Raw genomic sequence first — 27,816 nt, forward strand, 5'->3', positions numbered from 1 at the left:
TTAGGCCCCTAAATACTTTTTAAAATCTGGCTCTTAATCATTCATTAATTGTAATTTCTTCTCTCCTTTTCATATTAGTAAAGTCACATTTTTATGTAATTGTAAGGGTCCGGTGCTGGGGCTCGTCCCTCTCAGGCGCGGCGGGGAGCCAGCGTGCCTCCCTACAGGCAGCAATCCGTCCAGAGCCTAGACCCCTCAGCAGGAGCTGAGCAAACAAATAGTCTCTAAACAAGGCAGAGTCCCGGCCCTTCAGCAGGGGCCGCGTAAGCACGGAGTCTATAAGCCCGGCCCTGAAGCAGGGTGAGGCAGTAAGCAATCAGTGCTCAGGCCCTTCAGTAGGGGCTGAGAAAACAAATGGTCTCTAGGAGCCCAGGCCCTGGGTCAGGGCGGGGCAGTAAGCAGTTCAGCGCTCAGGCCTGACAGCAGGCGGAGCAAACACAGAGTCTCTAAGCCGGGCCCTGGAGCAGGGCGAGGCAATAAGCAGTTCAAGCTCAGCTCCTTCAGCAAGGGGCTGAGCAGCAGTTCAAAACAGTGAGTCTATAAGGCCCAAGCCCTGGCTCAGGGCGGGCAACCAACAGGTACAGAGCTCAGGCTCTCAGGCACGGGCTGAGCAGCAGTTTAAGCCGTAAGTCTATAATGAACGCCTCCTCAGGCCAGGGAGAGGGGGAGTCTGCCACCCTTGGAAGGGTGGCAAGGGAACACAGGCCCTCCCACTCCACTGTGTTCCAGCCCGGGGCCCTAGCAGTGGCCAAGACTCGCTGCTGTCAGCAGGATCCTGGCTGCAACACACTGACATGGGTTCAGGCTCTTTGGGAGCCAAACCAGGGTCGGCTACCCCCGGGCCACTTCCGACCTCCCCCTCTCTAGGTACCTGTGCTTCGCCGGCGTCGTCCAGCGGGTCCCAGACCATGGGTTCCTCAGGATACCGGGCGTAGGGAAGCTCAGGCCGCCCCTCGGGATACCGGGCGTAGGGAAGCTGAGGCCAGCGTTCCTCCAGGTACTGGGCACGAGGCAGGGCAGGCCAGCGCTCCTCCGGGTAGTGAGCACGGGGCAGGCTGGGCCCAGCAGGAGCTTGCGCACCAGCATCTGTCCTCTCCGGCAGTCTGCAGCCAACTGAGCGCTGAGGCCGGGCTTTTATACTTCCTGTCCTGCCCCTTGACTTCCGGGGGGCGGGGACAGGCGGCGGCAGCTCTGCCCACTGATGCACCTGTTCTGGCTCGTCCCTCTCAGGCACGGCGGGGAGCCAGGGCGCCTCCCTACAGTAATGTATGAATCAAGATCATGTCACTTTTAAGAATCATAGGGTTAGAATCATAGAATCTTAGGGTTAGAAGGGACTGCAAGGGTCATCTAGTCTAACCCCTTGCCAAGATGCAGGATTAGCTGTGTCTAAACCAAGGGTTCTCAAACTGGGGGTTGTGACCCCTCAAGGGGTTGCAAGGTTATTAAAGGAGGGGTTGCGAGCTGTCGGCCTCTACCCCCAAACCCCACTTCACTTTGAGCATTTATAATAGTGGTAAATATTTTAAAAAGTGTTTTTAATATATAAGTAGGGAGGGGGGTCACACTCATAGGCTTGCTGTGTGAAAGGGATCAGCAATACACAAGTTTGAGAACCACTGGTCTAAACCAGTGGTTGCCAAACTTGGGACACCACTTGCGTAGGGAAAGCCCCTGGTGGGCTGGGCCGGTTTGTTTACCTGCCCCGTCAACAGGTCTGGCCAATTGTGGCTCCTACTGGCTGCAGTTCGCTGCTCCAGGCCAATGGGAGCTGCTAGAAGCGGCGGCCAGTATGTCCCTCGGGATCGCAGCTCCCATTGGCCCGAGCGCTGAACCGCGGCCAGTGGGAGCCTTGATCAGCCGAAGCTGCGGACGGGGCAGGTAAACAAAATGGCCTGGCCCGCCGGGGCTTTGCCTACACAAGTGGCATCTCAAGTTTGGGAAACACCGGTCTAAACCATCCAAGACAGATGGCTATCCAGCCTCCTTTTGAAAACTGCTAGTGAAGAAGCTTCCACAATCTCCCAAGGTAGCTTGTTCCATTGTCCTACTGTTCTTACAGTTAGGAAGTTTTTTCCTGAGATTTAATCTAAATGTGCTGTGCTGTAGTTTGAACCATTGCCTCTTGTCCTGCCCTCTGGGGCAAAAGAGAACAACCTTTCTCCATCTTTACGGCAGCCTTTCAAGTACCTGAAGACTGTTGTCATATCCTCCCTTAATCTCCTCTTTTCCAAACTAAATGTATCCAGTTCCTTCAGCTTTTGCTCATATGAGTTGCATTCCACTCTGTTGATTATCTTTGTTGCTCACCTCTGAATCCTTTCCAGTTTCTCTACATTCTTTCGATTTTGGTCACCAATGTATAGGACTCCAGTTAATGCCTAATCAGTGCCGAGGAAAGCGGTCCTATCTCCTCCAGTGACTTGCATGCTGTGCCTCTGTTAATGCAACCTAAAACTGCATTTGCTTTTTTTTCCCCCAACAACATTGCATTGCTGACTCATGTTGAGGTTGTGATCCACCACAACTCTCAGAGCCAGCAGTGTTGCTGCCAAGCCTGTTGCACCCCATTCTGTGTTTGTGGATTTTTCTTCCCTAAGTGTAGCTCCTTCCATATGTCTTTGTTGAATTCCATTTTGTTGTCTATAGCCCAATTCTCTGATTTATCAAGATCCCTCTGAATTTTATCTCTATCCTCCAAAGTACTGGCAACTCCCCCCTCCCCGCCAACTTTGTGTCATCTGCAGACTTGATCAGGATGCTTTCTATTCCTACATCAAGGTAATTAATAAAGATATTAAACATCACTGGAGCCAGAACAGATCCCTGTGGAACCCCACTTGAGACCTCCCTCCAATCCAACATGATTCTACTAATATTTACTCTTTGTTTGTGGTTGTTTAACCAATTATGTATCCACTTAATGGTAGTTCTGTTGCTCCCACATTTCTCCAGCTTACTTATCAGAATGTCATTAGGACTATGTTAAAAGCCTTGCTGAAGTCCAGGTATAATATGTCCACTGCATTTCCCCTGTCCGCCAAACCAGTTACCTTGTCAAAGAAAGAAATCAAGCTGGTTTGGCATGATTTGTTCTTGGTAAATCCATGTTGGCTGCTAGTGATTACTCCTTCATCCTCCAGGTATTCACAAACTGAATGTGTTATACATTGCTCTACTAGCTTTCCAGCTATCTAAGTCAGGCTGACTGGTCTATAGCTTCCTGGCTCCTCCTTTTCCCCCTTTTAAAGTTGGGCACTACATTAGCCCTCCTCCAGTCTTCCAGGAACTCTCCTGTCATCCATTAGTTTGTAAATATTATTGCCAGTGGGTCTGAGATTTCTACAGCTAATTCCTTCGGCACCCTCATGTGAATAGCATCCGGCCTCACTGATTTGAATTCATTCAAATTGGTCAGACGATCTCTGATGTGTTCTTTACTTATCATGATCTGCATCCCTTGCCCTTTACTGTCTCTGGTACCTTTGCTAGTCATCTGGTCACATGTTGTTATTTGTGAGAAGATTGAAGCAAAGCTGACACTGAGCAGCTCTGCCTTCCTATCATCCTCCGTTACTAGCTTCCATGGTCCTTGATCTTTCTTTTTTGTCTGACATATTTGAAGAACCCCTTCTTGTTGTCTCTGACATTTCTTGCTACCTGTAACTCATTCTTTGCATTAGCTTTCCTGATTCTGTCCCTATATGCTCACGCTATTCCTGTGTCTACTTCCTTTTTCTTCCTTTTTTTTTTCTTTCCCAAAAGCTTTCTTGGTACTCTTGACACAAAATGATGCACACAAGGCGCCTGATTCACTAAACCCCTCTACTGCCAGGGCTGTATAAAGGAGCCTCAAAGAGGATACAGCTGTAGTTTATACCCCTTTAAGACTTCCTTTAGACTGCCAGAGCAGTGCAGAGGGGCCTAAGTGTAAATGAGCATCTGACCCCAGAGGTTCTTCTATGTGATCAGCTATTACTCACCCAAACCACCTGAACAAAAGGTGCACTGACAACCTGATAAAATTACTAAAACTGTTGTGTTGTCTTCCCCTATAAGTTTTATTTCTGGGGCCTGATATGGACATGTTGTACACACTACGATGTACTGTGTGAATTTACTTTTAGATGCTTCTAATTATTGAACACCTTACGCAGGGCTGCCAGCCTTAGGGAAAATGGTGTCCTAGGCAAACTTGTATTTTGGTGCCCTTGGCGCCCACAGCTCCCCAACCTGATCACCTTCTAGCCCCATGCCTCCCCGCAGTGCTTAATTTGTACTGAAAGAGGTGCTGGGGCTCAGCCTCGGCCCAAATTAAGCACTGCTTGGGTGGTTGGTGCTGGCCAGGCACTCAACTCTGAAGGCAACGCTGCTGCCAGCAGCAGTGCAGAAGTAAGAGTGTCGTGGTATATATGGTGTATTACCACTCTTACTTCTGCACTGCTGCTGAGGCTTGTCGTGCCTAGCTCAAGGAGGGCTCTGCGCTGTCACCCGGGGGCCGCATCCTGCCAGAGCCCATGACCCTCCTGCAGCTCTTTGGCCATTCCTGGCTCACTGGGGCACCATTTCAGATTTTGGTGGGGGCCACAAGTTTAACCTGAAAAATAGATTTTTTGCAGGTGGTAATTTAGAAATTAACTGACAGGAACACTGAATCTAATTCCTATATAAAGAAAGAAATATATATACAAACACCATTTTAAGCCATATTTTAAGTTTATATGTAAGTTTAGAACAATCAGGAGATAATACAGCAAGATATTCCCAATCCCAAGCCTGTAGGTATCAGTTCTGGAGCTTTAACAGAGATATCAGAAACATAAGTTTGATACTTTGTACACTATCTTTAGGAGAGAGAAATAAAAATCAATAAATACTTACTTTCTCTAACAGACACATTACTGCCATTATCTAACTTTACTTTAGTCAATAGTTATTCACTCCATTAAAAATGTTTTAACTTAATTTTAACTAATGCAATTAAGGTTTTTTTCTCTTATAGTAAAGAACGGAAAATTTTCTAATTATTTTGGCATTTATGTTTACCAATCCCAATCATGTACATGACTCACTAACATTTGACTCCATCATTACTATTAGTATCAGACTTGGAACTGCATTTATTTTCATACAAATTTTGGTATTTTACAGATATAACTAAAAATACCATTTGAAAATAATCTGGACAGTGTCTATAGTTATGTGTTTAGCTAATTTTTTTTAAGCAGGCATTACTAAGATGAGTTCAAGTTAAATTTACATTCTAGAAGGATACTATTATTTGATTGTACTGCTTTAAATAATGAATAATGCACAATATGGTAATAAAAGTAATAATGATAATTACTCCAGCCTTGACAGAGTAAGCATTTTAGAACTCACTACGCAAAAGAATTAAATTGAAGCATAAGAGAGAAATAAAATTATGAAATGCAAGACCAGTCAAAAAATTAAAATAACAGCATGTCATCCTGACCGAATGGGAAAGAATAAAATGACAGAGACTATAGGTACTTTGCACATTTTGACAGGAAGTACCAAGAAGTAACAACAATAAGTGTGGGTGTGTTTGGAAGAGTGTGAGAGAGAATGTGTGGGTGTATGGGTATGTTGGAGGAGTGTGTCACTGTGCTGTGTCTTTAAACAGACCATTCAGGAGCCTGAATAGCAGTACCAGCAGCTCCTACTTTGTATCCAGAGGCACCAGCATAGATACGCTCCCCCTAATCCCCACCCCAGCTCAGCGGAGACTGGGTATACAGGTGAGGGGAGGAGGACACCCTGACATCAGTGCCCCTCTCCCTGCACAGCAGACAGGAGGCAGGCTCCAGGTCCCAAGCAGCTTGACCAGGGGCGGCTCCATGAGCGGGGGTAGGGAGTAGGTGCTAAGAGCAGCGCTGGCTGCAGAAGGCAATTGAGTAGGAGAGGAGGGGCACCCCACTTCAGAGGAGTTACCTGTCTGGTCCAGATTCCTGCCCCCCGCAGAAGCTTGGACTGTCTGCCCTTTCCAGACACTGCTGCACCTGCCTGGCTGCCTCTACGCCCCACTGGCCATCAGCATATCAGGTGGGTGGGCGGTACAAGCACGATATCCTCTAAGCACGGTGCCCTGAGTGGTGGCCTAGCTCACCCACCCATAAGGCTGGCCCTGACCAAACCAACATCTCACTGAAAATAATCTGATTAGGAAACAATCTGATTAGGGTTGCCAAATTTCTAATCACACAAAACTGAACACCCTAGCCTTGCCCCTTCCCTGAGGCCCCCCCTGCCCGTTCTCTACTTCCCCCCTCCCTCAGTGTCTTGCTCCCTCCCACCCCCAGTTTCACTGTGGTGGAGCAGCGGGTTGGGGTGTCGGAGGAGGTGAGGGCTCTAACTGGTGCAGGCTTCAGCATGGGGCCAGAAATGATGGGTTAAAGGTGTTTGAGGTGGCTGCAGGCTGGGGCAGGGATTTGGGATGTGGGCTCCAGCTGAGGGTGCAGGCTCTGCAGTGGGTTTGGGGATGAGCAGTTTGAGGTGCAGGAGGGGCCTCCAGGCTTGGGGGTAAGGCCAAGGGATTCGGCATGTGGGAGGGGGCTGTGGGTTGGGGTGTGGGACGAGGTATGGGTTTTGGGTTGGGGGTTCAGGCTCTGGAGGGGGGCCAGGGATGAGGGGCTTGGGGTTGGGGCATGGGCTTACCTCAAGTGGCTCCTGGTCAGTGACACAGTGGGGCTAAGGAAGGCTCCCTGCCTGTCCTGGCTCCGCACTGCACCCTGGAAACAACCGGCAGGTCCAGCTGCTAGGTGGGTGGACCAGGATGCTCTGTGCACTGCTCTTGCCCGCAGGCACCGCTCCCCAGCTCCCTTTGGTTGCGGTTTCTGACCAATGGGAGTGCAGAGCTGGTGCTCAGGGCAGGGGCAGCGCACAGAGTCCCATCATCCCCCCACCAAGGAGATGGACCTGCTGGCCACTTCTGGGGCACAGCATGGTGTCATGACAGGTAGGGAACCTGTGTTAGCCCAGCCGTGCTGACTGGGTGTTCTGGTAGAAAACCAGACACCTGGCAACCCTAAATCTGATCAGCAAACTAGCTCATTCAACACGAGCCAATGTGCAGACATTAAGAAGCTCTGAGCTTGCCTTTTGCTATTCTGGAGCAGAGTATTGCTCCCTGGTGTGGCTCAGCTGCTCTCACACAGGACTAGTGGACATTCAGCTAAATGAAACAATGTATATAATAACTGGTACTGAGAGACCAATTTGACCTTGCTGCTGGTCCTGTCCAACATTGACCCTTCTGATATCAGGTGACAAGTTGCTCGGTAAGGTGCAAGACATAACACATCTGTCCCTGTTTAAATATGTGGCTAATCTACCATTTTAGCTCAAGGCACCCCATTTGGACAATTCCTTTTTAAGAACCTCAGTATCTCCTCTAGACAACATACTAGGTGCCAAGAACAAGGTTTAAACATAGCCAGATCCAACAGTTCAGCCCTCTAGTTTTGACCTTCCACACCAACTGTGGGCAAACTTCAAATGCAGACTCATCAGATGTTCTGCAAATGACTAAGTGGGGCCTTCATGACTCTGCCCTTTGCTGCTGAGGCCAATTAGGCAGGAGCCATTGGCAAGGGCTGCCTGATTCCCATTTGGACTTGCACAATATCTTTCCCTCAGATATTGAATGGTTAGAACATATAGGCCGGTGATACTCATACCTCAGTGGTTTAGGAGCCAAATTAGCAATTAACATTACCCAGAAGAGCCACAGTAGCGATTCATTTTACAATTTATATATATATATATATTCTCACAGCAAAATGGTTGACTAGATATTCTACAATTCGTTAGTAACATAGCAAAAGCATCCTGATGGGTTAATAAGGTAGACTGTTTAATAATTAAATCAGTGTTTTAATATCATGTGCTGCAAAGAGCAGCAGGAGACACATTAAAGAGCTACTTGCAGCTTCCGAGCCTCAATCTGAGTTTCACTAATTTAGACTAACATGTTTGACTTGAACATCTGTGTAAATGCAATTGCAGTTAAAAAATGGACTATGTACATAAAATAATGACCATCTGATATAAGGAAAGAAGCAACAAATATAAACAAGGAAATATGTTGGGCTTGATCCTGCAGACTCTTATTTGTAAAAGCTCCCATTAACCTCAGCTTGATTTTTAAAATATTTCATTTTGCAGACCAGCAGGAAAGGCTTCACAGATCCTTGGCTGCTCACAGACTGTAATTTAAGCAGCACTCATATTCCAACTGAGCAAACATACAGATCCTTTAAAAAGTGAATTACACTGTACTAGGTTTTAACAGTTATAGCAAGTTACAGAAGTCCCAGGAGAGCAAGAGATTAATCATACACATATAACTCGACCACCAGGTGGTTAACAACAGCAGTAAAGCTGGGTTCAGTATCTTGAGGGTCCCTTTTGACAAATAACTAAACCAGCTAAAGCCTCCACCAAGAAACTCAGGAAATCTAAATCTAAATCTAAACACTACTTCCTTAACAGGCCAAATTTCCCCACTCACAAGCCCTCCAACATGGTATACAACAAGGAACTCTAACAAGGAAAAAGAAATGTACTCAAACTTGGTCAAACATGGTGTAAACCACTGGTGAGCATGCGTTACAAGTCCCTCTGTGTGCCAATTCATAGAGGATATGAGTTGTTATAGACCCCCAATGATACAGAATTGACTATTTAGCTCAAGCTGTAGTAGCTTGTCTTTTCAGCTCAGAAGATCCCTGGTTCAATCCCAGGCATGTCAGTCATGAGAATAGCCATAGTAACAGAATATATATGCAAATAAAGAGTAAAATTCCCCCACTACTCCTGTAAAATGCTCTTTCAGTAACTTAGCAGAAGTCTGTCTAATTTCTTTCCCATCCACCTGTGAGACTGTCCCACAGGTGATAGTCCCTTGGCTATATCACCTCACCCATCCAAACCTTACTCACAGTTTGGATTTGCAAGTAGCAGTCGTCTCTTTGTAGGTTTGTCTCCAGTTCTCAGGAAACTGCTGCCTGGTGCCACTGACTAACACAACTCTGTGATTCAATGTTAATGATGTGCTGAGTGGGTGGGGCCTCAGTGGAGTCCATTTAGCTCTGCTACTCCCCTCTACATCATCTCTTACTGCAAAATCCTCAAGAGAAGAGAGCCAAGAGCACTTAGACCCCTTGACAGTTCTGATTGCTTGGACATGAGCTCTTTGCCACAAGATTAAAAATTTTTTTTCCTTCTCTTAGTCTTTCTGAGATCCCCTATCTGCCAAAATCCAAATATATGTATCGTTATGGTGACCTCCCAAGTATCACTAATTGAATTGTGGGTAGCAGTTTAAGCAAATGATGGTCTTGATGACACCACTTTCCCTGTTCACCAATAGAGGATGTACAGAGCTATTCCCCCTCCTGAAGCTTCTGGCCATAGGGCCTACACACATACACATGTCTCAAAGGGAGAAAAGGCTGCAAGGTGTTAGCCTCTGCTGAAGTCTTTAAGAGATCTTCTAAGATAATGCAAATGCCATCACATATTTAGATAGCACCCTGCTGGCAAGTTAGAAAGACTGAAAAACAAAAGAGGGCATCAGTTTCTTAACAATTGAATAGATGTTAATACTTCAAGAAGTATGATTTCTAGAAAAGCATATATCTCTAATATCAGCAGTTACTCCCTATTTAACAGATTTAAAAAATTCTACTATGTGTATTTAGTGTTCATGAAAGGTATTGGAACTGTCCATTCTGGAGAATCAAGTGTAGCTATAAAAAAGTATGATACAGGCAATGGTACAGCAAACATCCTTACACTACCATACCAATGTGCCTAGACCTGGAGAAGCTGTCTGCACACGTGGAGGGATGGGTCAGTCTTTACAACATCTGAAGAAGTTGCCAACAATGTTATCAGCCAAGGCCCACTGTGGTGGTTTTCTTATGGGACCACAACCACTGGGAAATGGAATTTCCAAACTTATTTCAATTTGGTTGCCGAACAGCCATCAGATGATAACTGTGTTTGGTCACAACCTGCCTGAGTAGATTTTAACCAGAGACTTAGATGTTAAATGCTCTATGACCCAGATTTTTAAAGGCAGTTAGGTGTTGCGGCATTTAGCGTTGCAACATCTAACTGATTTAAGAGCCAAATTTAATTTTCAGGAGACATTTAGGCACTTAGGAGTCAAAGTCTCATTGACTGTCAATGGGATTTAGATTCCTAAGTGCCTAAATCAGCTAAGCATTGCAATGCTGAATGCCACAATACCTAAATAACTATCTCCTCACTAATCCTCTGAACTACTGGCTTTCCCAAGAGATATTTTATGGAGATTTTCAGGTCTAAAGTTGATATTTAAAAAGATCAAACTATTTCTGTTTTCTCCAATGCTTCATTTTCTAAGCCTTTTTTTAAATTGCTGAAGGTGCCAAAGAAGTCCGCTCTTCACTTCTTTGGTTTTGTGTATGAATGTCATGTCATTGTTGCAAACATGAATGGAGGATGCACATCTTGGGAACTCAACAGGGCACTTATATTTCTTTGTTCTTGATTCCTTTTATAAATGAACAAGAGGCGCTGATTCCATGAGTACTGATTCAGCACAACGAAAAACCAGAAGACATTGAAAATTGATTAGTTTTAGATTGCACAATCAGCAGGTACCATGTAAAGTTCTATTCCAGTTACTTTTCAAAGGCAATATTATGTGTTTTAAAAAAACCTTCCCTCCAACTCAACAACAACAAAAATACCAAACTTGTCAGTAAGTCAGACCATCATATTAGCAGCACAGTTCAAGTACTAGATGAAGAACTAAGGTGACCTTCAAAGAATACTAGCTCTGTTCCACTAATTAGAGGGTAAGGAGTGCAGTATGCATGATTAAACTTATTTAATCAGTGTATTGTACATCCTTCGCCAAAGGAACATTTGGTTCCTGTACGTAAAATAAGATATATTTGTGTGTACATGGTCTCCCCTGATTTCCCATCTAAACACTAACAGAAATTACTTTTATATTAGCTAAGCCCCTGTCCTTATATCAGTGCTTTCTGTTTCAGGATTAAAGAAGAGATCTCCCCATGTGCCCATCTAATAAAATACATACTTGCCAGTCTTACAAGAATGGTAAGTTTAGATACCATTGCATAAGAGACATTTAATCTAAATGTTACATTTAGTGAGGTCTCTCTTTTTTTTTAACCTTAAACTATGGAGTAACTAGAGACCTGTTTCCCTGATCCAGAATGAGATTGGTAGCTACTCTCTTCCTCCTATTATTTGTTATTTATTTACAGTGATACTGCCTACATGCTAGGCACTTTCCGAATACTCATGAAGAGCAATCCCTTTTCCAAAGCGTTTACAATTTGAAGACAGACAAGTAGACATAAATTGAGGGAAGGGGAACAACAGTAAGAAACTCACTCATAGGCCACTATGCTATGGGTACTGCCTACAGAGGCACACTTATGGTGCTGTTGCCATGCCATTGAAGCACAGACACTGTCTACAGTGACAGAAGGGGTTTTTCTGTTGCTGTAAGAATTCCACCTCCCTGAGCGGTGGTAGCTAGGTCAACAGACACATTCTGCCATTGACCAAACTGCCTCTAAACCAGGGGTTAAATTGGCATAGCTATGGCATTCAGGGGTATGAGTTTTTCACAGCCCTAGGTGCCATAGCTATGTCAACCTAATTTTTAAGTGTAGACCAGGCCATATATCAGTGGTTTTCAACCTGTGGTCCATGGATCTCTGAGGGTCTGCAGAATGTCTAAGATTTCCAAAGGGGTCTGCACTTCCATTTGAAATATTTTAGGGGTCTGCAAATGAAAAAAGGTTGAAAACCACTGTAATAGATAAACCAGCTATTTAAAAGTTGACTTGAAATTTTGGAATAATTTTTGCATTTTTCATGCAAGTACACATGGTAAGTAAAAAATTAACACTCAAAGGACAGACTCAATGATCCAGCATCAAATTTCTACTGTCTGTTAGGAAGGCTATATGAAAACAGTGGAAGGTAAACGGTCACAGATAAAATAAATCAAACAAGGAGGACTTACGACATGTTCTGAAAATAGCCATAGTGTGGCTCAGAGGGGGCAAGTCTGAAGCTAAGAGAACAGGCAATTTCCTACAAGAGTACAGTACAAAATCTTCATAATCAGCCAATGAGTGGGTGAGTGTGTCTGTGCAGGCAATGACAGATCTCATCTTAATTTCCTCTCAGCTCTTGGGAAATACCCTGGCCAAAAGATACACTACCAAAAGTATTCATTGAAGTTCATTCAAGATTTGGGTACATACCTTGGGTTTTTTACCCACAAAAGCTTATGCCCAAATAAATCTGTTAGTCTTTAAGGTGCAACGGGACTCCTTGTTGTTTAAGTTCAGGTGTGTGACCTAAACTTCAGAGGTTTTTCTTTATTTATGAGAGTTCTTTTAAACTACCTCTAAAAGAATTAATTTAATGGAGAAAAGCCTTAAAAGTGTGAAAGTTTATCTTATTGTTTTATTATTATTATTATTGTTATTATTATTAAACATATCATATTAGCCAATTCTTAATTTTTTTTTAACAGTGCAATGCTTTGGAATTAAATCACAGAGTTGTCCAACCAATAAATGATATTGCAATTGAAACAATGTGTGATAGTATAAGAAAAAGGACAAGGTGTTTATATGGAAAATAAACATACTGATGGTTTAAAAAAAAAATTCTATCATCCGCATAAGGTTTAATCTATTCAGTCCCAGGTAGCCTCTCTATAAAGGTATCTCAGACATTTTGGCTCATTAGTAAATACTGCTGAAAAAGTTAATGAATAAAATACTAAGTACTTGAAATCAGTCCCTCTCTTTTCATCTATTTAGCCAAACAGAAAAAGCACATAATTGAAGTTCCCACAAAGCATAAATTGTGGATCAATTTAGATTTCAAATATTTTCAGTATTACACACACACGTAAATGAATACACCTTAACTCATAACTGTAGAGCTTCAAAGGCAGTTCTTCAGAGCCGCATTTATAGTAAGAGTGCTAGCTGAAACAATTGAGGTTTCATTCATTTTTAAATATCTTATCTTTTCACCAGAGAATACACTTTAGGCAAAGTGCAGTTGTGATACTTCATTTTGGCCGTAGTTCATTGCAGATTCAAATTCTTTGAAGCTGACATGACCATCAGAATCCTGATCGACTTCCCTATAAAAGAAAAGATATTATAGATATCTTATAGTTTGTATTATAATTCACTAATATCCTTCTGGAGTATTCCTACTGTGGTGTCACTAGAACTACACAAAACCAAACCAAAACAAACAACCTTACCTTTCTCAAAGTTCTTTTAAAAAGGAGAGCAAGGCAGGTCTACACTAGGAATTTACATTGGCGCAGCGGACCAATGCAGCTGTGCCGCTGTAGCGCATTTGGTGAAGACTCTTAAGCTGATAGGAGGGAGGTCTCCTGTTGGCTTAATAACTCCATGTCCATGAGAGGCAGTAGCTATGTCAGCGGGAGAAGCTCTCCCACCGAAACAGCTCTGTATACACCGGCACTTAGGCTGGTATAACTACATTACTCAGGGTTGTGGGTTATTCAAACCCCTAACAGATGTAGATACATCAAAGTAATTTTGTAGTGTAGACCAGAACTTAATACCATTATCCACATCAACAGAAGGGAAAACAGAGTCATAAAGAGGTGAAATGATTTGCTCAAAGCTAGTGAAAGATCTGAAAATAGAACCCAAGCCCCTCACTTGCAGTCCAGTGTTCTATCCACTGGACCACAGTGTTTCAGAGGAGCTATTACCTCAAAGCTCTGTGACAGAGCCCTTGTTGCACTGCAAACTGGTATGCAATTTACCTTTTGTAATGATCACTGTGACATCTTTCACCCGATACTTAGCTCTTTACTGGACAAAGATAAGGCTAACAAAAGACCCACACTTGATCCTATGAAATACCCCAATGCAGGACTAATGTCAGACCAAAGAAGAAGTTTCAACAAAAGGTATTTTTTTGCCACTCTCTCAGCTAATATAAAGTTACGCTGAACTGGTACTTACTGATAAACTCTAATGATAATCATATGGTGGCCCCAGCAGTTTTGCATTATTTAATCTTCAATTTGAAAAATGTACATTTACAAAGTTTCTAGTCTTTACAGTTATAATGAAAACCCTCCAGATGTAAATTTAGATAACTGTGTTTTCGTCTGTGCTTGAAGCAACAGTTCTGAAGAGTAAACAGGCTCTTATTTATCTCAAAAGTGATAAAGTATTAAAGGGTAGTAGCATAATTAACGTCAAACAGCATAGCTTTAAGGAAAATAGGTCTTGTCAAACAAACTTTATAGATTTTGATGCAATTACAAGTTTGATTGATAAAAGTAACTGATTGATGTAAGGTTGATGTAATATACCTAGACATCTGTAAGACATTTGATATATTTCTGCATAACACTCTGATTAAAAAAATTAGCACCACACAAAGTCAATACAGTCCATATTAAATGATTAATTGCTATTCAATTTCTTTATCAAAGGTATGAAAGTAAATATAAAATCATTGTTTGTAAAACTTGCAGATGACACAAAAATTGGTAGAGTGATAAATAATGATGGGAACAGATTAGTTATACACACTAATCTAGATCACTTGTTAAACTGAGCCCATTCAAACAAAATGCCTCTTAATACAGTTAAATGCAAAGTTAACCACTAGGAACAATGAATGTAGGTAACATTTATAAAATGGGGGACTATATCCTGGGAAGCAGTGATGCGGAAAAGGACTTAACGATCATGGTAGATAACCAAATGACTTGGGGTAGTCTACACTGCCCTGCAGTTCAGACTAAGGCGGTCTAAAAAGCAGTGCTCACCAAAGTTCTGCGCCGTAACTCCCTTGTGTGGATGTTGCAGGCACAAACTTAAATGTCCCAAGTTTGGACTACTGTAGTCTTCTACCTTTAAAGTCATGCCCACAGCGTCCACACAGGACAGTTACAGTGCTTGACTTTGGTCTGCACCGCAGTTCACACCTCCTTAATCTGAACTGTGCAGCAGTGTAGTCATGCCTATGAGTTCCCAGTGCAATGCTGTACCTAAGAGGGTGATTGTGATCCTTAGGATATGTAAGCAGGGGAATATTAAGGAGAATTAAGGAGGTAGTATTATCTCTATCATTAATGAGATCATCACCAGAACACCATCTCCAATTTTGATGTACACACTTCAAAAAGGATGTTGAAAAATTGGAAAGCGTTCAGAAAAAAGCTAGAAGAATGACGAGATCTGGAAAACATTCCTTATAGCAAGAGACTTAAAAAACTCAATCCATAAGAATGTTAAAAGCTGACTTGATCATGGTCTACATGTACCTACATGGGAAGAGATTTCTGATAGACTAGCAATTAAGTCATAATTTGTTAACAATAAGAATAATTAACTATTGGAATAATGGGGACATGGTGGATTCTCCATCACTTGAAGTCTTGAAATCAAAACTGGATCCCTTGCTATAATATATGCTGTAGTTCACACAGAAGTGATGGGGCTGATGCACTGTTAATGATTTCACTGCTGAACAACACTGAGTGTAGGCAGGGTTTGGCAATGTAAGGAGAGCTGGACTGGCAAGTACCACCAATTCTTCCCATCAGTCTGACCCTTGCAAACAAGATACAGAAGACTATACTTGTTGATGAGTGCTTGCTTTTTATTATTTTTATTTAAATTTCAGCATAGATGTGCCCGATGCTGTTCAGACAAGTAAGAGTGACTGGTATTTTACTTGAATGATTTTACAGTCTAAATGCTCCTCTCACTTCCTTAGTGGGCAAGAGGAGAATGTCCACCGCTACATCTTCTTAGGGGGTGTAGCTTATTTTAAAAAGATGATCTACTGAAGAATTTAAAAAAAAAATCTGCTTTAGTGATCAGGTTTGCTAGTTTGTATTCCAGTAATAATTAGCTTACTAAGATATCCAGACAAACAATACATCCAGATTGATATTTGTGTCCTGATGTCTAAGAAACGAACAGTCTCTGACATTATTATGAGACATCTATTTTTGAAAAGGATCTTCAATCAAGCCTCTAAATTTTCTGCCAGAATCAATGACAGGCACACATTTTAGAATTTAGGGTTGAAATCCTTCATTGAAATCAATGGGAGTTTGCCATTGACTTCAATGGGGCCAGGATTTCATCCCAAATGTCTGACTATGTAAGTAGTGGGTGCAATTAGATGTTTATCCTCTGCCCCTGATTGGAAGCAGTTTTTGAAAATTTGGCCCTAAAACTGTATGTAGCACATGCTCAATATCTCAAAAGCCACTAAAAGGCTCTTTTAAATCAAAGTTCACTATATGAACAATATTTTAGCAGAGATTAGCAGCACATGTTGACTGATGAATGATAAATGAGATATGGCTGGTTAAAAATAGTAAATTTAAGAAATACTATACTTAATTTAAAATGTGGATTTCTGAGAGCTCTGCCAAAATAATGTGAAAACCACAATGGTCTCTGAGAGTTAAATCTTCATCTTCATCCATTGGATACAGATGAAATACTTACCTTTGTGATTAAGAAAATAATGTGTTATAGTATATTGCTCTAAAATAACTGCATACCTCAGAGGTCACTACTCATTATTTAATAAAATATATGTAGATATTTCATGGTATGCAGTAGATACGGCAGACTGTGTAATCTTTTACTTGAATTTTAGTAATAACAGTATCAGAAGTTACTGACTGTGGAATATAAATTACGCTCTTATTAAATTAGGTAGTTGAAGACTCCTGAAACTACCTAAGTACTTTTTCTTGAGGAACTGGATTAGATAAATGGTACTTTTCTCTCAATCGGAATATTTTAACTGTAAATCTCAATAAGAAGTGTAAGTGAATAATCAACAAGAGTAATGTTTAATATATGTTGCCTCTTAAAATTTCCTGTTTATTAATCACTGAAATAGAGTACTTACTTAAAAAAGTTATCCACACACTGAAAATGTATTTTCACCCTTTCATCTTATAAATAATAATATTATGTATTGATCAGCCAATATACTTCCCTTTCCTTTGTCACCTTTAAAACACAGTTTATATAAGATTAAATCTGGCACTTCTTACTCAGGCATAACACCCATTGAAGTTAGTGAGTGCAGAATTTGGCCCACAGTATTACAATATTTCTTCTTTTTATATTACAAATAAGCTTCATGTAACCATTACCTAGAAAATGGGCACTAAATCTGAGAAAACACTCATCCTGATTTATAGATCTATCATGTTTATTCACCATGTCGATCTAAAAAGTGCAAAGGAATAGGTCATAATTTTTATATATGCTCCCTAGCTTGTGTTCCGCCCTCCCAGTGGATTCAATGGCTGAGATACATGGTGAGTTGGAAAGCTGAGTGATCATTCAGATCTATGATATCAAAAACAAAGATTATTTAATTGTACATTGAAAATATATGCAGTGTTAATTTGAAGGATGAAGTTTTAATTGCAGAGAGAGAACACTCGTGAGAAAAAAGCAAATGTATCACATAAATAAAATTTAAAAAGCAAATAAGACATTAGGGAGGCAGCCGATATAAATTTGTAGCCCAGAGGGCTAGCTTGATTCTTAAATAATCAATATAATTAATACATAATCTATAGATCAGGCTACAAATTAAAACTTCAAAGTTATTTCTTCTTGAATTCCACAGTGATGGGAGTTTACTGTGGTTATGGCTGCATTAGAAAATTGAGTATTTCCCTAAAAGTGACAAAAATACATTTTTGTTTGTAGTGTTGATGAAGCAGTGTTGGTCCCAGGATATTAAAGAGACCTGCCCTGCGCCTACTACCCGTTAACATCTTTTATTTGTCCATCTTCCGTTGGTGAAAGAGACAAGTTTTGAGCTACACAGAGCTAACCTGGAGAAGAGCTTTGTGTACCTCGAAGCATGTCTCTCTCACCAACAATAATGGGTTCATTAAAAGATATTACCTCACTCACCTTGTGTCTTTAATATTCTGGGACCAACACTGCTACAACAACACTACAAACAAAAATGTTTTCTTGGATTTCAAAATTTTCATTGTACTAAGATGACTTGTTTTTAAATCTTGTGATATATCATTCTCAAATACAGTACCTAGAGAATTCAACACAACATACAGTACTTAATGAGCTTAAAACAATGAAAGTTTGATTTACTACTTTGGTGAGAAAAATGTTTTCCAAGCAGATACATATAAGCTATGATAAAATACAAGATATTACACCCATGTACAGTAATCACTCATGCCTGTGAGGAGGAGTTCTCCAAGCCCCTCTTGAGATCTGAGGATCATACTCTCAAAGGCCCTGCAACAAGACAATTATACTTCCAGAGTTAGCTGGAGGGAATGGTGAGAGCCATATGAGGTGCTCTATCACAGTTCAGGGCAACTGCACCTCCACTCCCCCTCTATGGTCCAGCAAAGGCACCCACTCAGACTTCTGGCTCCCCAGATGTCACCTTTCTTGGGCAGAGACATGTATCTCTCTTCCTCTTTACTGCAGTATTTCAAGGCTGCACAGATCTCTGTCTACACTGTGAATTCCCTGACTAACTAAGCTGGCCCGCTTTACTTTTCTCCTCAGAGACAATGCACACTGAAACTGACATAGGCAACTTAACATATAGCTCTTTCAAAGCAAGCACATTTATTCTTAAGTTGACAGCATTACAGAAGAAACATTACAAATAATAAAAGATCCTACACTCATGCTAATAAGTTTACGAGAGATCATCCCCTGACTCCAACAAAGGCTTTGGTTGGTAAACAGTCCTTCAAACCTAGGGTTTTTTTCTATGGTCACAAATTCATAACAACTGTTAGCTCAGAATAACCATCCTCATCAATTTGAGTGTCACTTCTTTACCCAATTTGGGTCTTTGAAGAGAATGTGAATTGGTAATCAGCTAGACAACTGATTTCTCTTCAAGGTGCAACTTCAAAAGGATGGATCTGTAGGTGGGTAATTTGCATTCCCTTCTTCCCAAGGATTTCCTAGGAAACCTACTCAACTAATAGTTCATTCTTGTCTTAGGCCATTGTCTAAAAGAGTTCTTTGAAGCTTCCCAAGGTTGACATTAGTCATGTCTCCTAGACAAGTTATATAACAAACAAGCATTTGCATTTTTAATACAATGAGCTCCTTAAGTTTAACTTAATTCAATAAGATTTGTCCAGGATATTGCAGGAAATTGCCATATCACAGCTCCTACGAGACATCTGAGCACTGAGTTAGCTCACATTTCCATAGCTAGGTTTCTCCACCACTCACATACAACTGGTTTAAGACAGGTTAAGAGTACTAGTGGCTTTTCCTTGTCTGCTATGGTCATGTAAGTAACCCTGATAGAAGATTCAACACTGGAATACATTTCCTTCATGAATCCTTAAACCATGGGTTTGTAGGGAGCCGGTGTGGCTCCCCTCCACCCTGGAGAGGGAAAAGCCCATCCGGAGGCCGGAATGGGTGAAGCTAGGGAGCTCAGAGCCCGCCCCTCAGAGAGTCAGGCGGTGACCCAGAAATATAAAGCCTCACTCTCAGAACTCAGTAAGACCCCAGCCACCGGAGAAGCCAGACACCTCCAGTCTAGCCTGCGACTGGGAGAACCCTGTGGCCCCAGGTGGCTGCCAAGACTGGCTGGGCCTGCCCTACGGCCACTACTCGGACGAGTTGTTGGACCTGCCCTGCGCCCACTACCCAGAAGAGTTGCCGGACCTACCTTGCGCCCGTTACCCAGAGGAGTTCCCGGACCTACCCTGCGTCCGCTATCCAGAGGAGTTCCTGGACCTACCCTGCGCCCACTACCCGGAGGAGCTGCTGGAACTGCCCTGCACCCACTACCTGGAGGAGTTTCTGGACCTGCCCTGCACCCGCTGCCCGGAGGAGCTGACAGTTCTATTCTGCTCCCACTACCCAGAGGACTGGCCGGGCCTGCCCTGCACCCGCTACCCGGAGGAGTTGCTGGGCCTGCCGCTCGCCCACTACCCGAGGAGCCTAAGGTGCTGGACCCCCCAAAGGATAACACCCTGACCCAGGTACTACCCAAGGGGGAGTCTGGAAGTAGCCCGAGGGCAGCCAACCCTAGTCTGGCTGCAGCACTGCCAGAACCCATGTCAATATGTTGCGGCCAGGATCCCCACTGACTACGCAGCAGGTCTTCTGCCGCTGCTAGGGCCTGGGCTGGGACACAGTGGAGTGGGAGGGCCTGCGTCCCCCTTGCCACACAACCTGTGGGAGGCAGTCTCCCCCTCTCCCAGGCCTGCGAAGGCTTGGGCCTACTGTTGTTGCTCAGCCCTGCATGAGGGCCTGAGCCCCTGGCTCTGCACAGCCCCGCCCTGACCAGGGCCTGGGCTTGCTATTCATTGTACTGTTGTTGCTCAGCCTGTCTGAGGGTCTGAGCCCCTGACTCTGCACTGCCCTGCCCTGACCTAGGGCCTGGGCTTATTTCTATTGTATTGTGGTTGCTCAGCCCTGCCTGAGGGCCTGAGCACCGGACTCCTTGTTGCCCTGTCCTGCCCCAGGGCCTGGGCTTATGGTGTTTGTTCCAGTACTGCAAGGGCTGCCAAGGAAGACCCCGCGACCAGACTAATTCCTCTGAACATCAACTGTGTGTAGGGAGCCGATGTGGCTTCCCATCGCCTCGGAGGGGGTCGAACCCCAGCAAACCCTTGTACTGGGTTATTCCACACTTCCTGCTCTCTCCTCATCTACGTGTGAGTTGTACTTAAAGACAGGCTGACTATTCTCTTTAAATAACTTTGGACACTGGTGCCCTGCAGATGAAGAGTTCTGTGGTTTCCTGAATTATCCTGGTGGTACCTTAATTGTAATGAGACACAGCAAGCCACTCAGCAGCACTGTTTGCATGTATGAAATGTGACTTGCATTTTTGTCCACAGTCTTCTCCCAAAAAGCTGCTCTGCTCTGAACATCTCTGGCACTTCTTTTTCCTTTCATCAACCACAAATATCCAATTCATCTTCTAAGGGAGTTATATCCCCATTAATATTTAGCTCTCTACCACATATATCCTATTAATTATTATTATTATTTATTTTTGTAATTGTAGTGCCTAACAGCTCTAGTTGAAATTTTCCAAATCACACTTACCTAGTATGCGTAAATTACACTTAGCAAATATATTATGGTCACCCTTATCTTTCCCTTTCATTGTGTTCTACATCAACCTGTCACATTTTGTCTCTATTTAAATTGTAAGTACTTTGGACTAGGGATCATCTTTTATTCTGTATATGGTCAATAACCATTACAATGAGGACCCCAATCTTGAACTCTCTCTCCAGGAATTCTGTGTCCCCAGCCTCTGTTTGCCAGAAGCTGGGAATGAGCGACAGGGAATGGATCACTTGATGATTACCTGTTCTGTTCATTCCCTCTGGAGCACCTGGCCTTGGCCGCCGTCAGAAGACAGACTTTTGGTCTGACCCAGTATCACCATTCTTATGTCCATTCATGGCTGCTAAATGTTCATAGCTACTACTATTTCCTGATATGTCTGCTCCAATGGAAATTTCTTATGTGCTAGAAAAAAATCACAGGAATTTCAGCTGGGGGTATGGCTACACTTGCAGCTGTACAGCGCTGGGAGTTAAAGCTGTCTTCGTACAGCTGTATAGGGAAAGTGCTGCAGTGTGGCCACACTGACAGCTACCAGCGCTGGAGTGTGGCTACATCTGCAGCATTTTCAGCGCTGTTGGGAGTGGCTGAACAGGCATTCTGGGATACCTCCGAATACCTCTGGAGGCCAATTACAGCGCTTTTGGTGGCCACACTGGCGGAGTAGTGCTGCATCACCAGCGCTGCAATCGTTATACCCCAGGCAGAGCAGGAGTACAGCCAGCGCTGCAGCCAGGGAGATGCAGCGCTGTATGTGCCTTGCAAGTTTGGACAGTGAGTAAGTTGCAGCGCTGTAAACCCACCATCAGTGCTGCAATTCTCCAGTGTAGCCAAGCCCTGGGAAAAAATTGCCAAAGTAACATTTTCACATGGAAAAGTGTTTATGGAAACAACAATGAAAAGACAGAACATTTTCTTGAAATTGTACAAAATGCCTTCTTGTGGAACACATAACTTGTAAAGTATTTCTTTTAACTATACCATATAATTCCAGAATGTAACTATAATTTATCATTTGAGCATACAGTAAATTATAGTGAGGGCATATAGACTTGAGAGTTTACAGTTCAAGGTTATAGTAGATGCTTTGTACTATAATAGTCTGGATAGCTTTTGAATAACAAACTCACTAATTGACACATTATTCAGAAAAATTATAGCAACTACAAGGAACTATAGAATTTGACCCTTATGTATATAACCTCACTGGGTACATTAACAGTAAAATTTTAATAGCCAGGCAGAGTTTTAAATTAAAAAGAATGTTTTAATTTTGTTTGATTTTTGATTGTTTGGTTCTGATTTTTTTTTTAATGAACTGTCAGAGGAATAATTCAAACTAGAGTCAAAACTTCCATCACATTAGAGCCAGAGCTGTCATACTGATTGAACAGTGAGAGTAAAAATTACACTTCATGCAAGGAGCCCCTGCTGGGGATGAAATGACCCATCAATTGAAGATTCAAGGATGACAGCTTCTCCAACAAGCTGACTTCTCTTCTAATTAACCAGCCAGCTCTTTCTACTTCTAGTGCTTGCTTCTTTGTTGATGGGATTCCTGCAGGGCTCCCACAGCAGTTAAGTTAGTAATGTGTATTTTCATTTAATTTCTTTAAAGACATAAGTGTTAGGAAAAGCCACTCTGATACTGATAAACACAGAAGAAAAAGATTTTTGTAGTTTTGTTGGCTAAAACAGGATGTATATTATTGGATTATTAACAGTTAAAGGTTCTATTTTGAGAGAGGGAGGTCTCAAGGAGGTATTTAAATTGTCATATCATCACTTTATCATCAAGGTATAAAGGTACTTATCCTTGAAATAGCCTGGAGTGCTCTCCAGTTTGTTAAATGATATTTTTAAAGTAAGGATCAAATTATATACTAGCTTAAAAGAGGATCACACAAGTGATTTGTGTTATGCTTAATAAAATAAGAATTTTAAACAACCTGGAACATTCCTCTTTTATCACGTGTTTAATTCATCCTGCCAATGTAACATTTTATAATGAACTTATTTTTCTTTCAGACATTAAAATGTGAAAATATTTTATTTGAAGTCAGCAGCACATTTATTTTTACTATTAATGAATGTGTAAAGATTATATTAGCTGACAGAGTGAACAAGAACTGAATGGTATGGTACCTGTAGCCCAACAGACCAGCAGTCACCTCTGAGCAAGGGGACAAAGACAGAAAAAAAGCCCTGTCCTCTTCCCACTGAACAATAGCAAAATTCTCCAGGAGCAGGAGCAGGAACAAACTTTTTGTTTACAGTTAATTGTAGGAAGGTTCTTAAGTTTATACAAACCGATCCTGAATCTTAAACTGTTTGAGTTCAGTTTGGAGAGAAGGGTGTGTAATTCATGATGATGCTTATTTAATAAGAACTGTTCTGCTCATTTTCAATATCATAGACTGTAATAAGATGGACAATAAATATATTTTCATTTATTGTTTCATTTTTAAGAAGAAGAAAATAATTCAAAGATATCTTAAAACTGAGACTCTTTATTCCCTCCTACTGTAGGCACTTCCTCCAAAGTTCCCTCCCATTGTGGTTCTCTTCCTTCCTCCAAAATTGGTCCATTAAATGGATTAAGAACTGGCTAACTGGCAGATCTCAAAGAGCAGTAGTCACTGGGGAATCATCATCAAATGACAGTCTTTCTAGGAGGGTTCTGCAGCAGTTGCACCAATTCAGATAATTTCTGGGTGGGGGAGGGGGAGAATTCTGGTCCCCGCTCATCCCCCACTCCCTACAGGGATCTCAGGTCTCCCTTGGGCAGGGAGTCTCACCTCTCTCTTATCCAACCAGTGCATGAACTAGTGCCACCAGAAGTTGAGTCCTGAGCACGCTCCCCTGTGCTCTGCTGTCCAAGAACAGACTCCCTGTGTGCCAGGCTGCAAAACCATTTAGACTGGCTGCCCCTCTATCTGGACGAAGAGGCAGTCAGGCCAAATTTGAGTTGCACTGCAATGCTATGCACCAGGTCACAACACTACTCACTGAAATTTGGCCCGGCCACCCCTCCATCTACATGAAGGAGCAGCTGGGTCAAATTTCAGTGGTGTTGTGACCACACAGCTGGAGCAACATTCCAGATTGCTTCAGCAGCTGCCATACTGATTTAGTACGGGACCACTGCTTAGAAGTGGATGGGCAATCACACACACAGCCCCCTGTTTGTCACATTGCTCTACCTGGCACCACTGTTCTGCAGGGATCAATATTTTCATCAGTGATACTGAAGTCAATATAAAAATCATTGCTGATAAAATTTGTTGATGACACAACGATTAGTAGATTAGTAAATAATTATGGGGACTGAGCAGTCAAAGAGAACAAATTAGTTTGTTTGGTAAGCAGGCTCCATTCAAACAAAATACATTTTACTATAGCCACATTCAAAGTTATAAATATAGGAATAACGAATGCAGGCCATACCTCCAGAATAGGGAACATTCTCTCTCTACTTCTGACATCTATCCAGAAGGCAAGCCATAAGATGTAGGGAGGATGGGTTGAAAGACAAATTATCCCATTATTTTGGGAGAGCAAGACTGGAATTATAGGTAATATTCTTAGAGGACATATTTGCAATAACATCAGTTCTGGGTATCGAAACTGCCTTGGCGAGACACGAGCTATAGGATGATTTTGGCAGCATCTTGTTTGATCTTCCTGAGTATCCTGGGAAACAATGGAATTAGGGGATAGGCATACATCAATGCAGGGGACCATCAAATGAGAAATATGTCTGAAAGGAACCCTGGACTCTGACCTGTAATAAAAAATCTGACACTTCTTGTTCCAATCTGTCACAAACAGATCAATTGACAAATGACCCCAATCCTTGAAGAGTGTCCAAATTACCGAGGTCTTGATTGTCCACTCATGACCTGTTGCAAAGTGTCTGCTTAAATTGTCTGCTAAAATTTTCTGCAGAATTGTGGAGACAACTGATGCTGAATACACCAGTTTTATAACCAAACTCCCTCTTGACACAGCAGGGATGATCGAGCCCTTGACTGCCTATTTATATAGAACATGGCAATTGTGTTGTCCATCAAGAACTGACAGCTAGTCCCTTAAGCAGGAGTAAGAATTCGACACTAGCCTTGTTCACTGCTCTGAGCTCCAATACATTTATATGTAAGTGAGTCTCCTCACCAGTCCATTTGCCCTGTGCTTGATGGTGGTCTAGATATGGTCCTCAAGCGAGTGGTGATGGAATGGTTAATAAAGTTCTGATTGGGAAGGATGGTGGAAAACATACACCATTGCACACCTTGTTGGGGTCTTTCCACCAGTCCAATGAGGAGAGAATAGCTTATAGAATCTGCAGAGGCATACTGTATCTAAATTGGGTCTGTTTGGTGCATATAGTGATTTTTAGTCAACCCTGCATTAGTGTAGGTGTAGTCTGTCATGCTATGTGACAAACTGCAGGAGGCCATGTGCCCAAGTAGACTTAAGCTAGTCTGCACCATATCTGTGGATTTAAATGAAGCTGCATGACAAACATGGACATGGTTTTGAATCTGTCCCAGGACAAATACACTTCGGCTGTCTTGGAGCATAATACTACCACTACTAATTCTAATTGTTGAGTTAGAGTTAAAATAGACTTTTCTTTGTGGTTTTAGGCTGAGGCATATGAAAAGTTGAAGAATTTGATAAAGCTTCACGCATGGCGCTGAGAACTTCCCTCTGACCAGCCAGTCATCCAGGTATAGATAAATTGCTATACTTTGTCTTCCTGGATGTACAGCTAATACTGCTAAGACCTTGGTGATCACCTCAGTACAGTAGAGAGACTACAGAACAGAACTTTGTATTGATAATGGTATTGTTCCACTAGAATCCTTAAATATTTATTTTGTGTCAGGTGTATGGCAATATGGAAACAGATAGGTAGAGAGCTGCAAACCAGTATTCTGGATCTAGATATGGCATTATAGAGGCTAATGTGAACATTCTTAATTTGACTTGGTCAATAAAGGCATTGAGTACTCTGAAATCCAGAACTAGCCACCGTTCTCCCTTCTTTCTGGATATGAAGAAATAATGTGAATAGAAAGCTTTCCCTCTGTGTTACAGTGGAACCTCTTCTATGGTTCTAAAAAAGGAAAGTGATTCCAATTTCTGTTCTAGCAGTCTCTTGAGAAAGGGGTTACTGAATAGGAGCAAGTTGTGGGGTGTATGTGTAAGGGATAGGGCAGTATGGATCTGTATGAAATGACCTGCTAAAATAATGTTCCTGACCTAGCGGTCCATTGCTATGGAGTTCCAGGATTTCTGGAAGAAGTAGAGGCTTTTCCAAAGGGAGGGAAAGAAAGGACTAGATCTGTCATTGTGATTAAATTGTGACGGTCAACCAACCCATCAAAATGATTGTTTGATTGTGTCTGTGGAGTAGAATATAGCTATAATTGTCGCACCATGTTTCTTTTTCCGGTAGCACTGTCTTTTTCTAGGTCATTGATCTCTGATAAAATAAAACACATGGTGCTGTCCTCTGTCTACAGTATGTGTGAGGTCTACTGTCTTCTTTTTGTGTACAGGTGTATACACCCATGGGAGCGAAGTGTGGCATAAGAATCATTCCAAGTGTGAAAGGTATCATCAGTTTTTGCACTGAATAGATTTGAGCCCTTTAACAGAAGATTCTCCATTGTTTATTGAACTTCCCTGGGGATTCTTGAACTCTGGAGACAAGATGTGTGCTTCATGATCACAGAAGTAGCCATTAATTGTGAAGCAGTATCAGCAGCATCTAGAGCTGCTTGCAAAGATGTTCATTATATCACTAACTGTCCCAGTGAAATCAGGCATTTAAATTCCTCTCTATGTTCCTGTGGCAATTTATCAAAGAAATCCATAAATATATTATATTTTAGAAAATCATAATATGAAAGCAAAGTCTGATAATTTGACATTCTAAATTATAAGCTTACAGAGGAATAACACGTATGACCAAACAGATCGTCATTTTGGTTCCTTTTGGGCGAGAGTCATCTTTGGCTGGCATCGTGTATTCTTTTTGTTAGCTACCACAATTACCAAAAAGCCGGGTACTGGCTGTGAATAAAGGTATTCTTCTCCCAGATGGTATCATTTGTCTGATTTCACTGAAGTTCCTTTACTGTTGCCAGTGTCCATCCATCACTCTTGGCAAGGTTCAATAAAGCTTCATTAATAGGAAGAGTTATTCTTCCTGGCATAGTAGTGTAGAGAATGTTCAACAATTTATGTCAGGTATGATGCACCTCCTCTGTTGAGATCTTGACATTTTTAGCTATCATTTCAATAAATCCTGGAAGTTCTTCTAGTCATCTGGATAAGATGGTGTGGAAGAAATTATCACCTCCATCTAAAGGATAAGATAGCCACTGTGTGCGTGTATATCCCCACTGTGGAGCTGGTCCTCCTCAGACATTTCCTCCGCTGGTTGAAAATCATGAGGGAACATCTGTGGCTGCACAGGTTTTTGCCTCTGAACATACAGGAAGGATCTATCTCTAGGAGGTAGTGCATGGGAAAGATGCCTACAATTAGGACCCCAATATGGCCATGTTGGTAAATT

At 42.2% G+C, this 27,816-nt stretch overlaps 1 protein-coding gene across 2 annotated transcripts in view; it reads right to left on the reverse strand.

Moving 5' to 3' along the window:
- Positions 1–9,235: 9,235 nt before the first annotated feature.
- EFCAB11 (EF-hand calcium binding domain 11) overlaps positions 9,236–27,816 on the reverse strand; it is a 113,584-nt gene continuing 95,003 nt past the window's right edge. The window contains exon 6 of one of the 2 annotated variants that reach the window (XM_032784430.2): positions 9,236–13,222. In XM_032784430.2, coding sequence (XP_032640321.1) covers positions 13,123–13,222 — 100 coding nt within the window. In that variant the 3' untranslated portion in view covers positions 9,236–13,122. The remainder of the gene's footprint in view (positions 13,223–27,816) is intronic. The other variant, XM_075065628.1, reaches the window with a different exon arrangement.

The sequence above is a fragment of the Chelonoidis abingdonii genome, chromosome 4 (assembly GCF_003597395.2).
Source record: "Chelonoidis abingdonii isolate Lonesome George chromosome 4, CheloAbing_2.0, whole genome shotgun sequence".
Classification (NCBI taxonomy): Eukaryota; Metazoa; Chordata; order Testudines; family Testudinidae; genus Chelonoidis; species Chelonoidis abingdonii.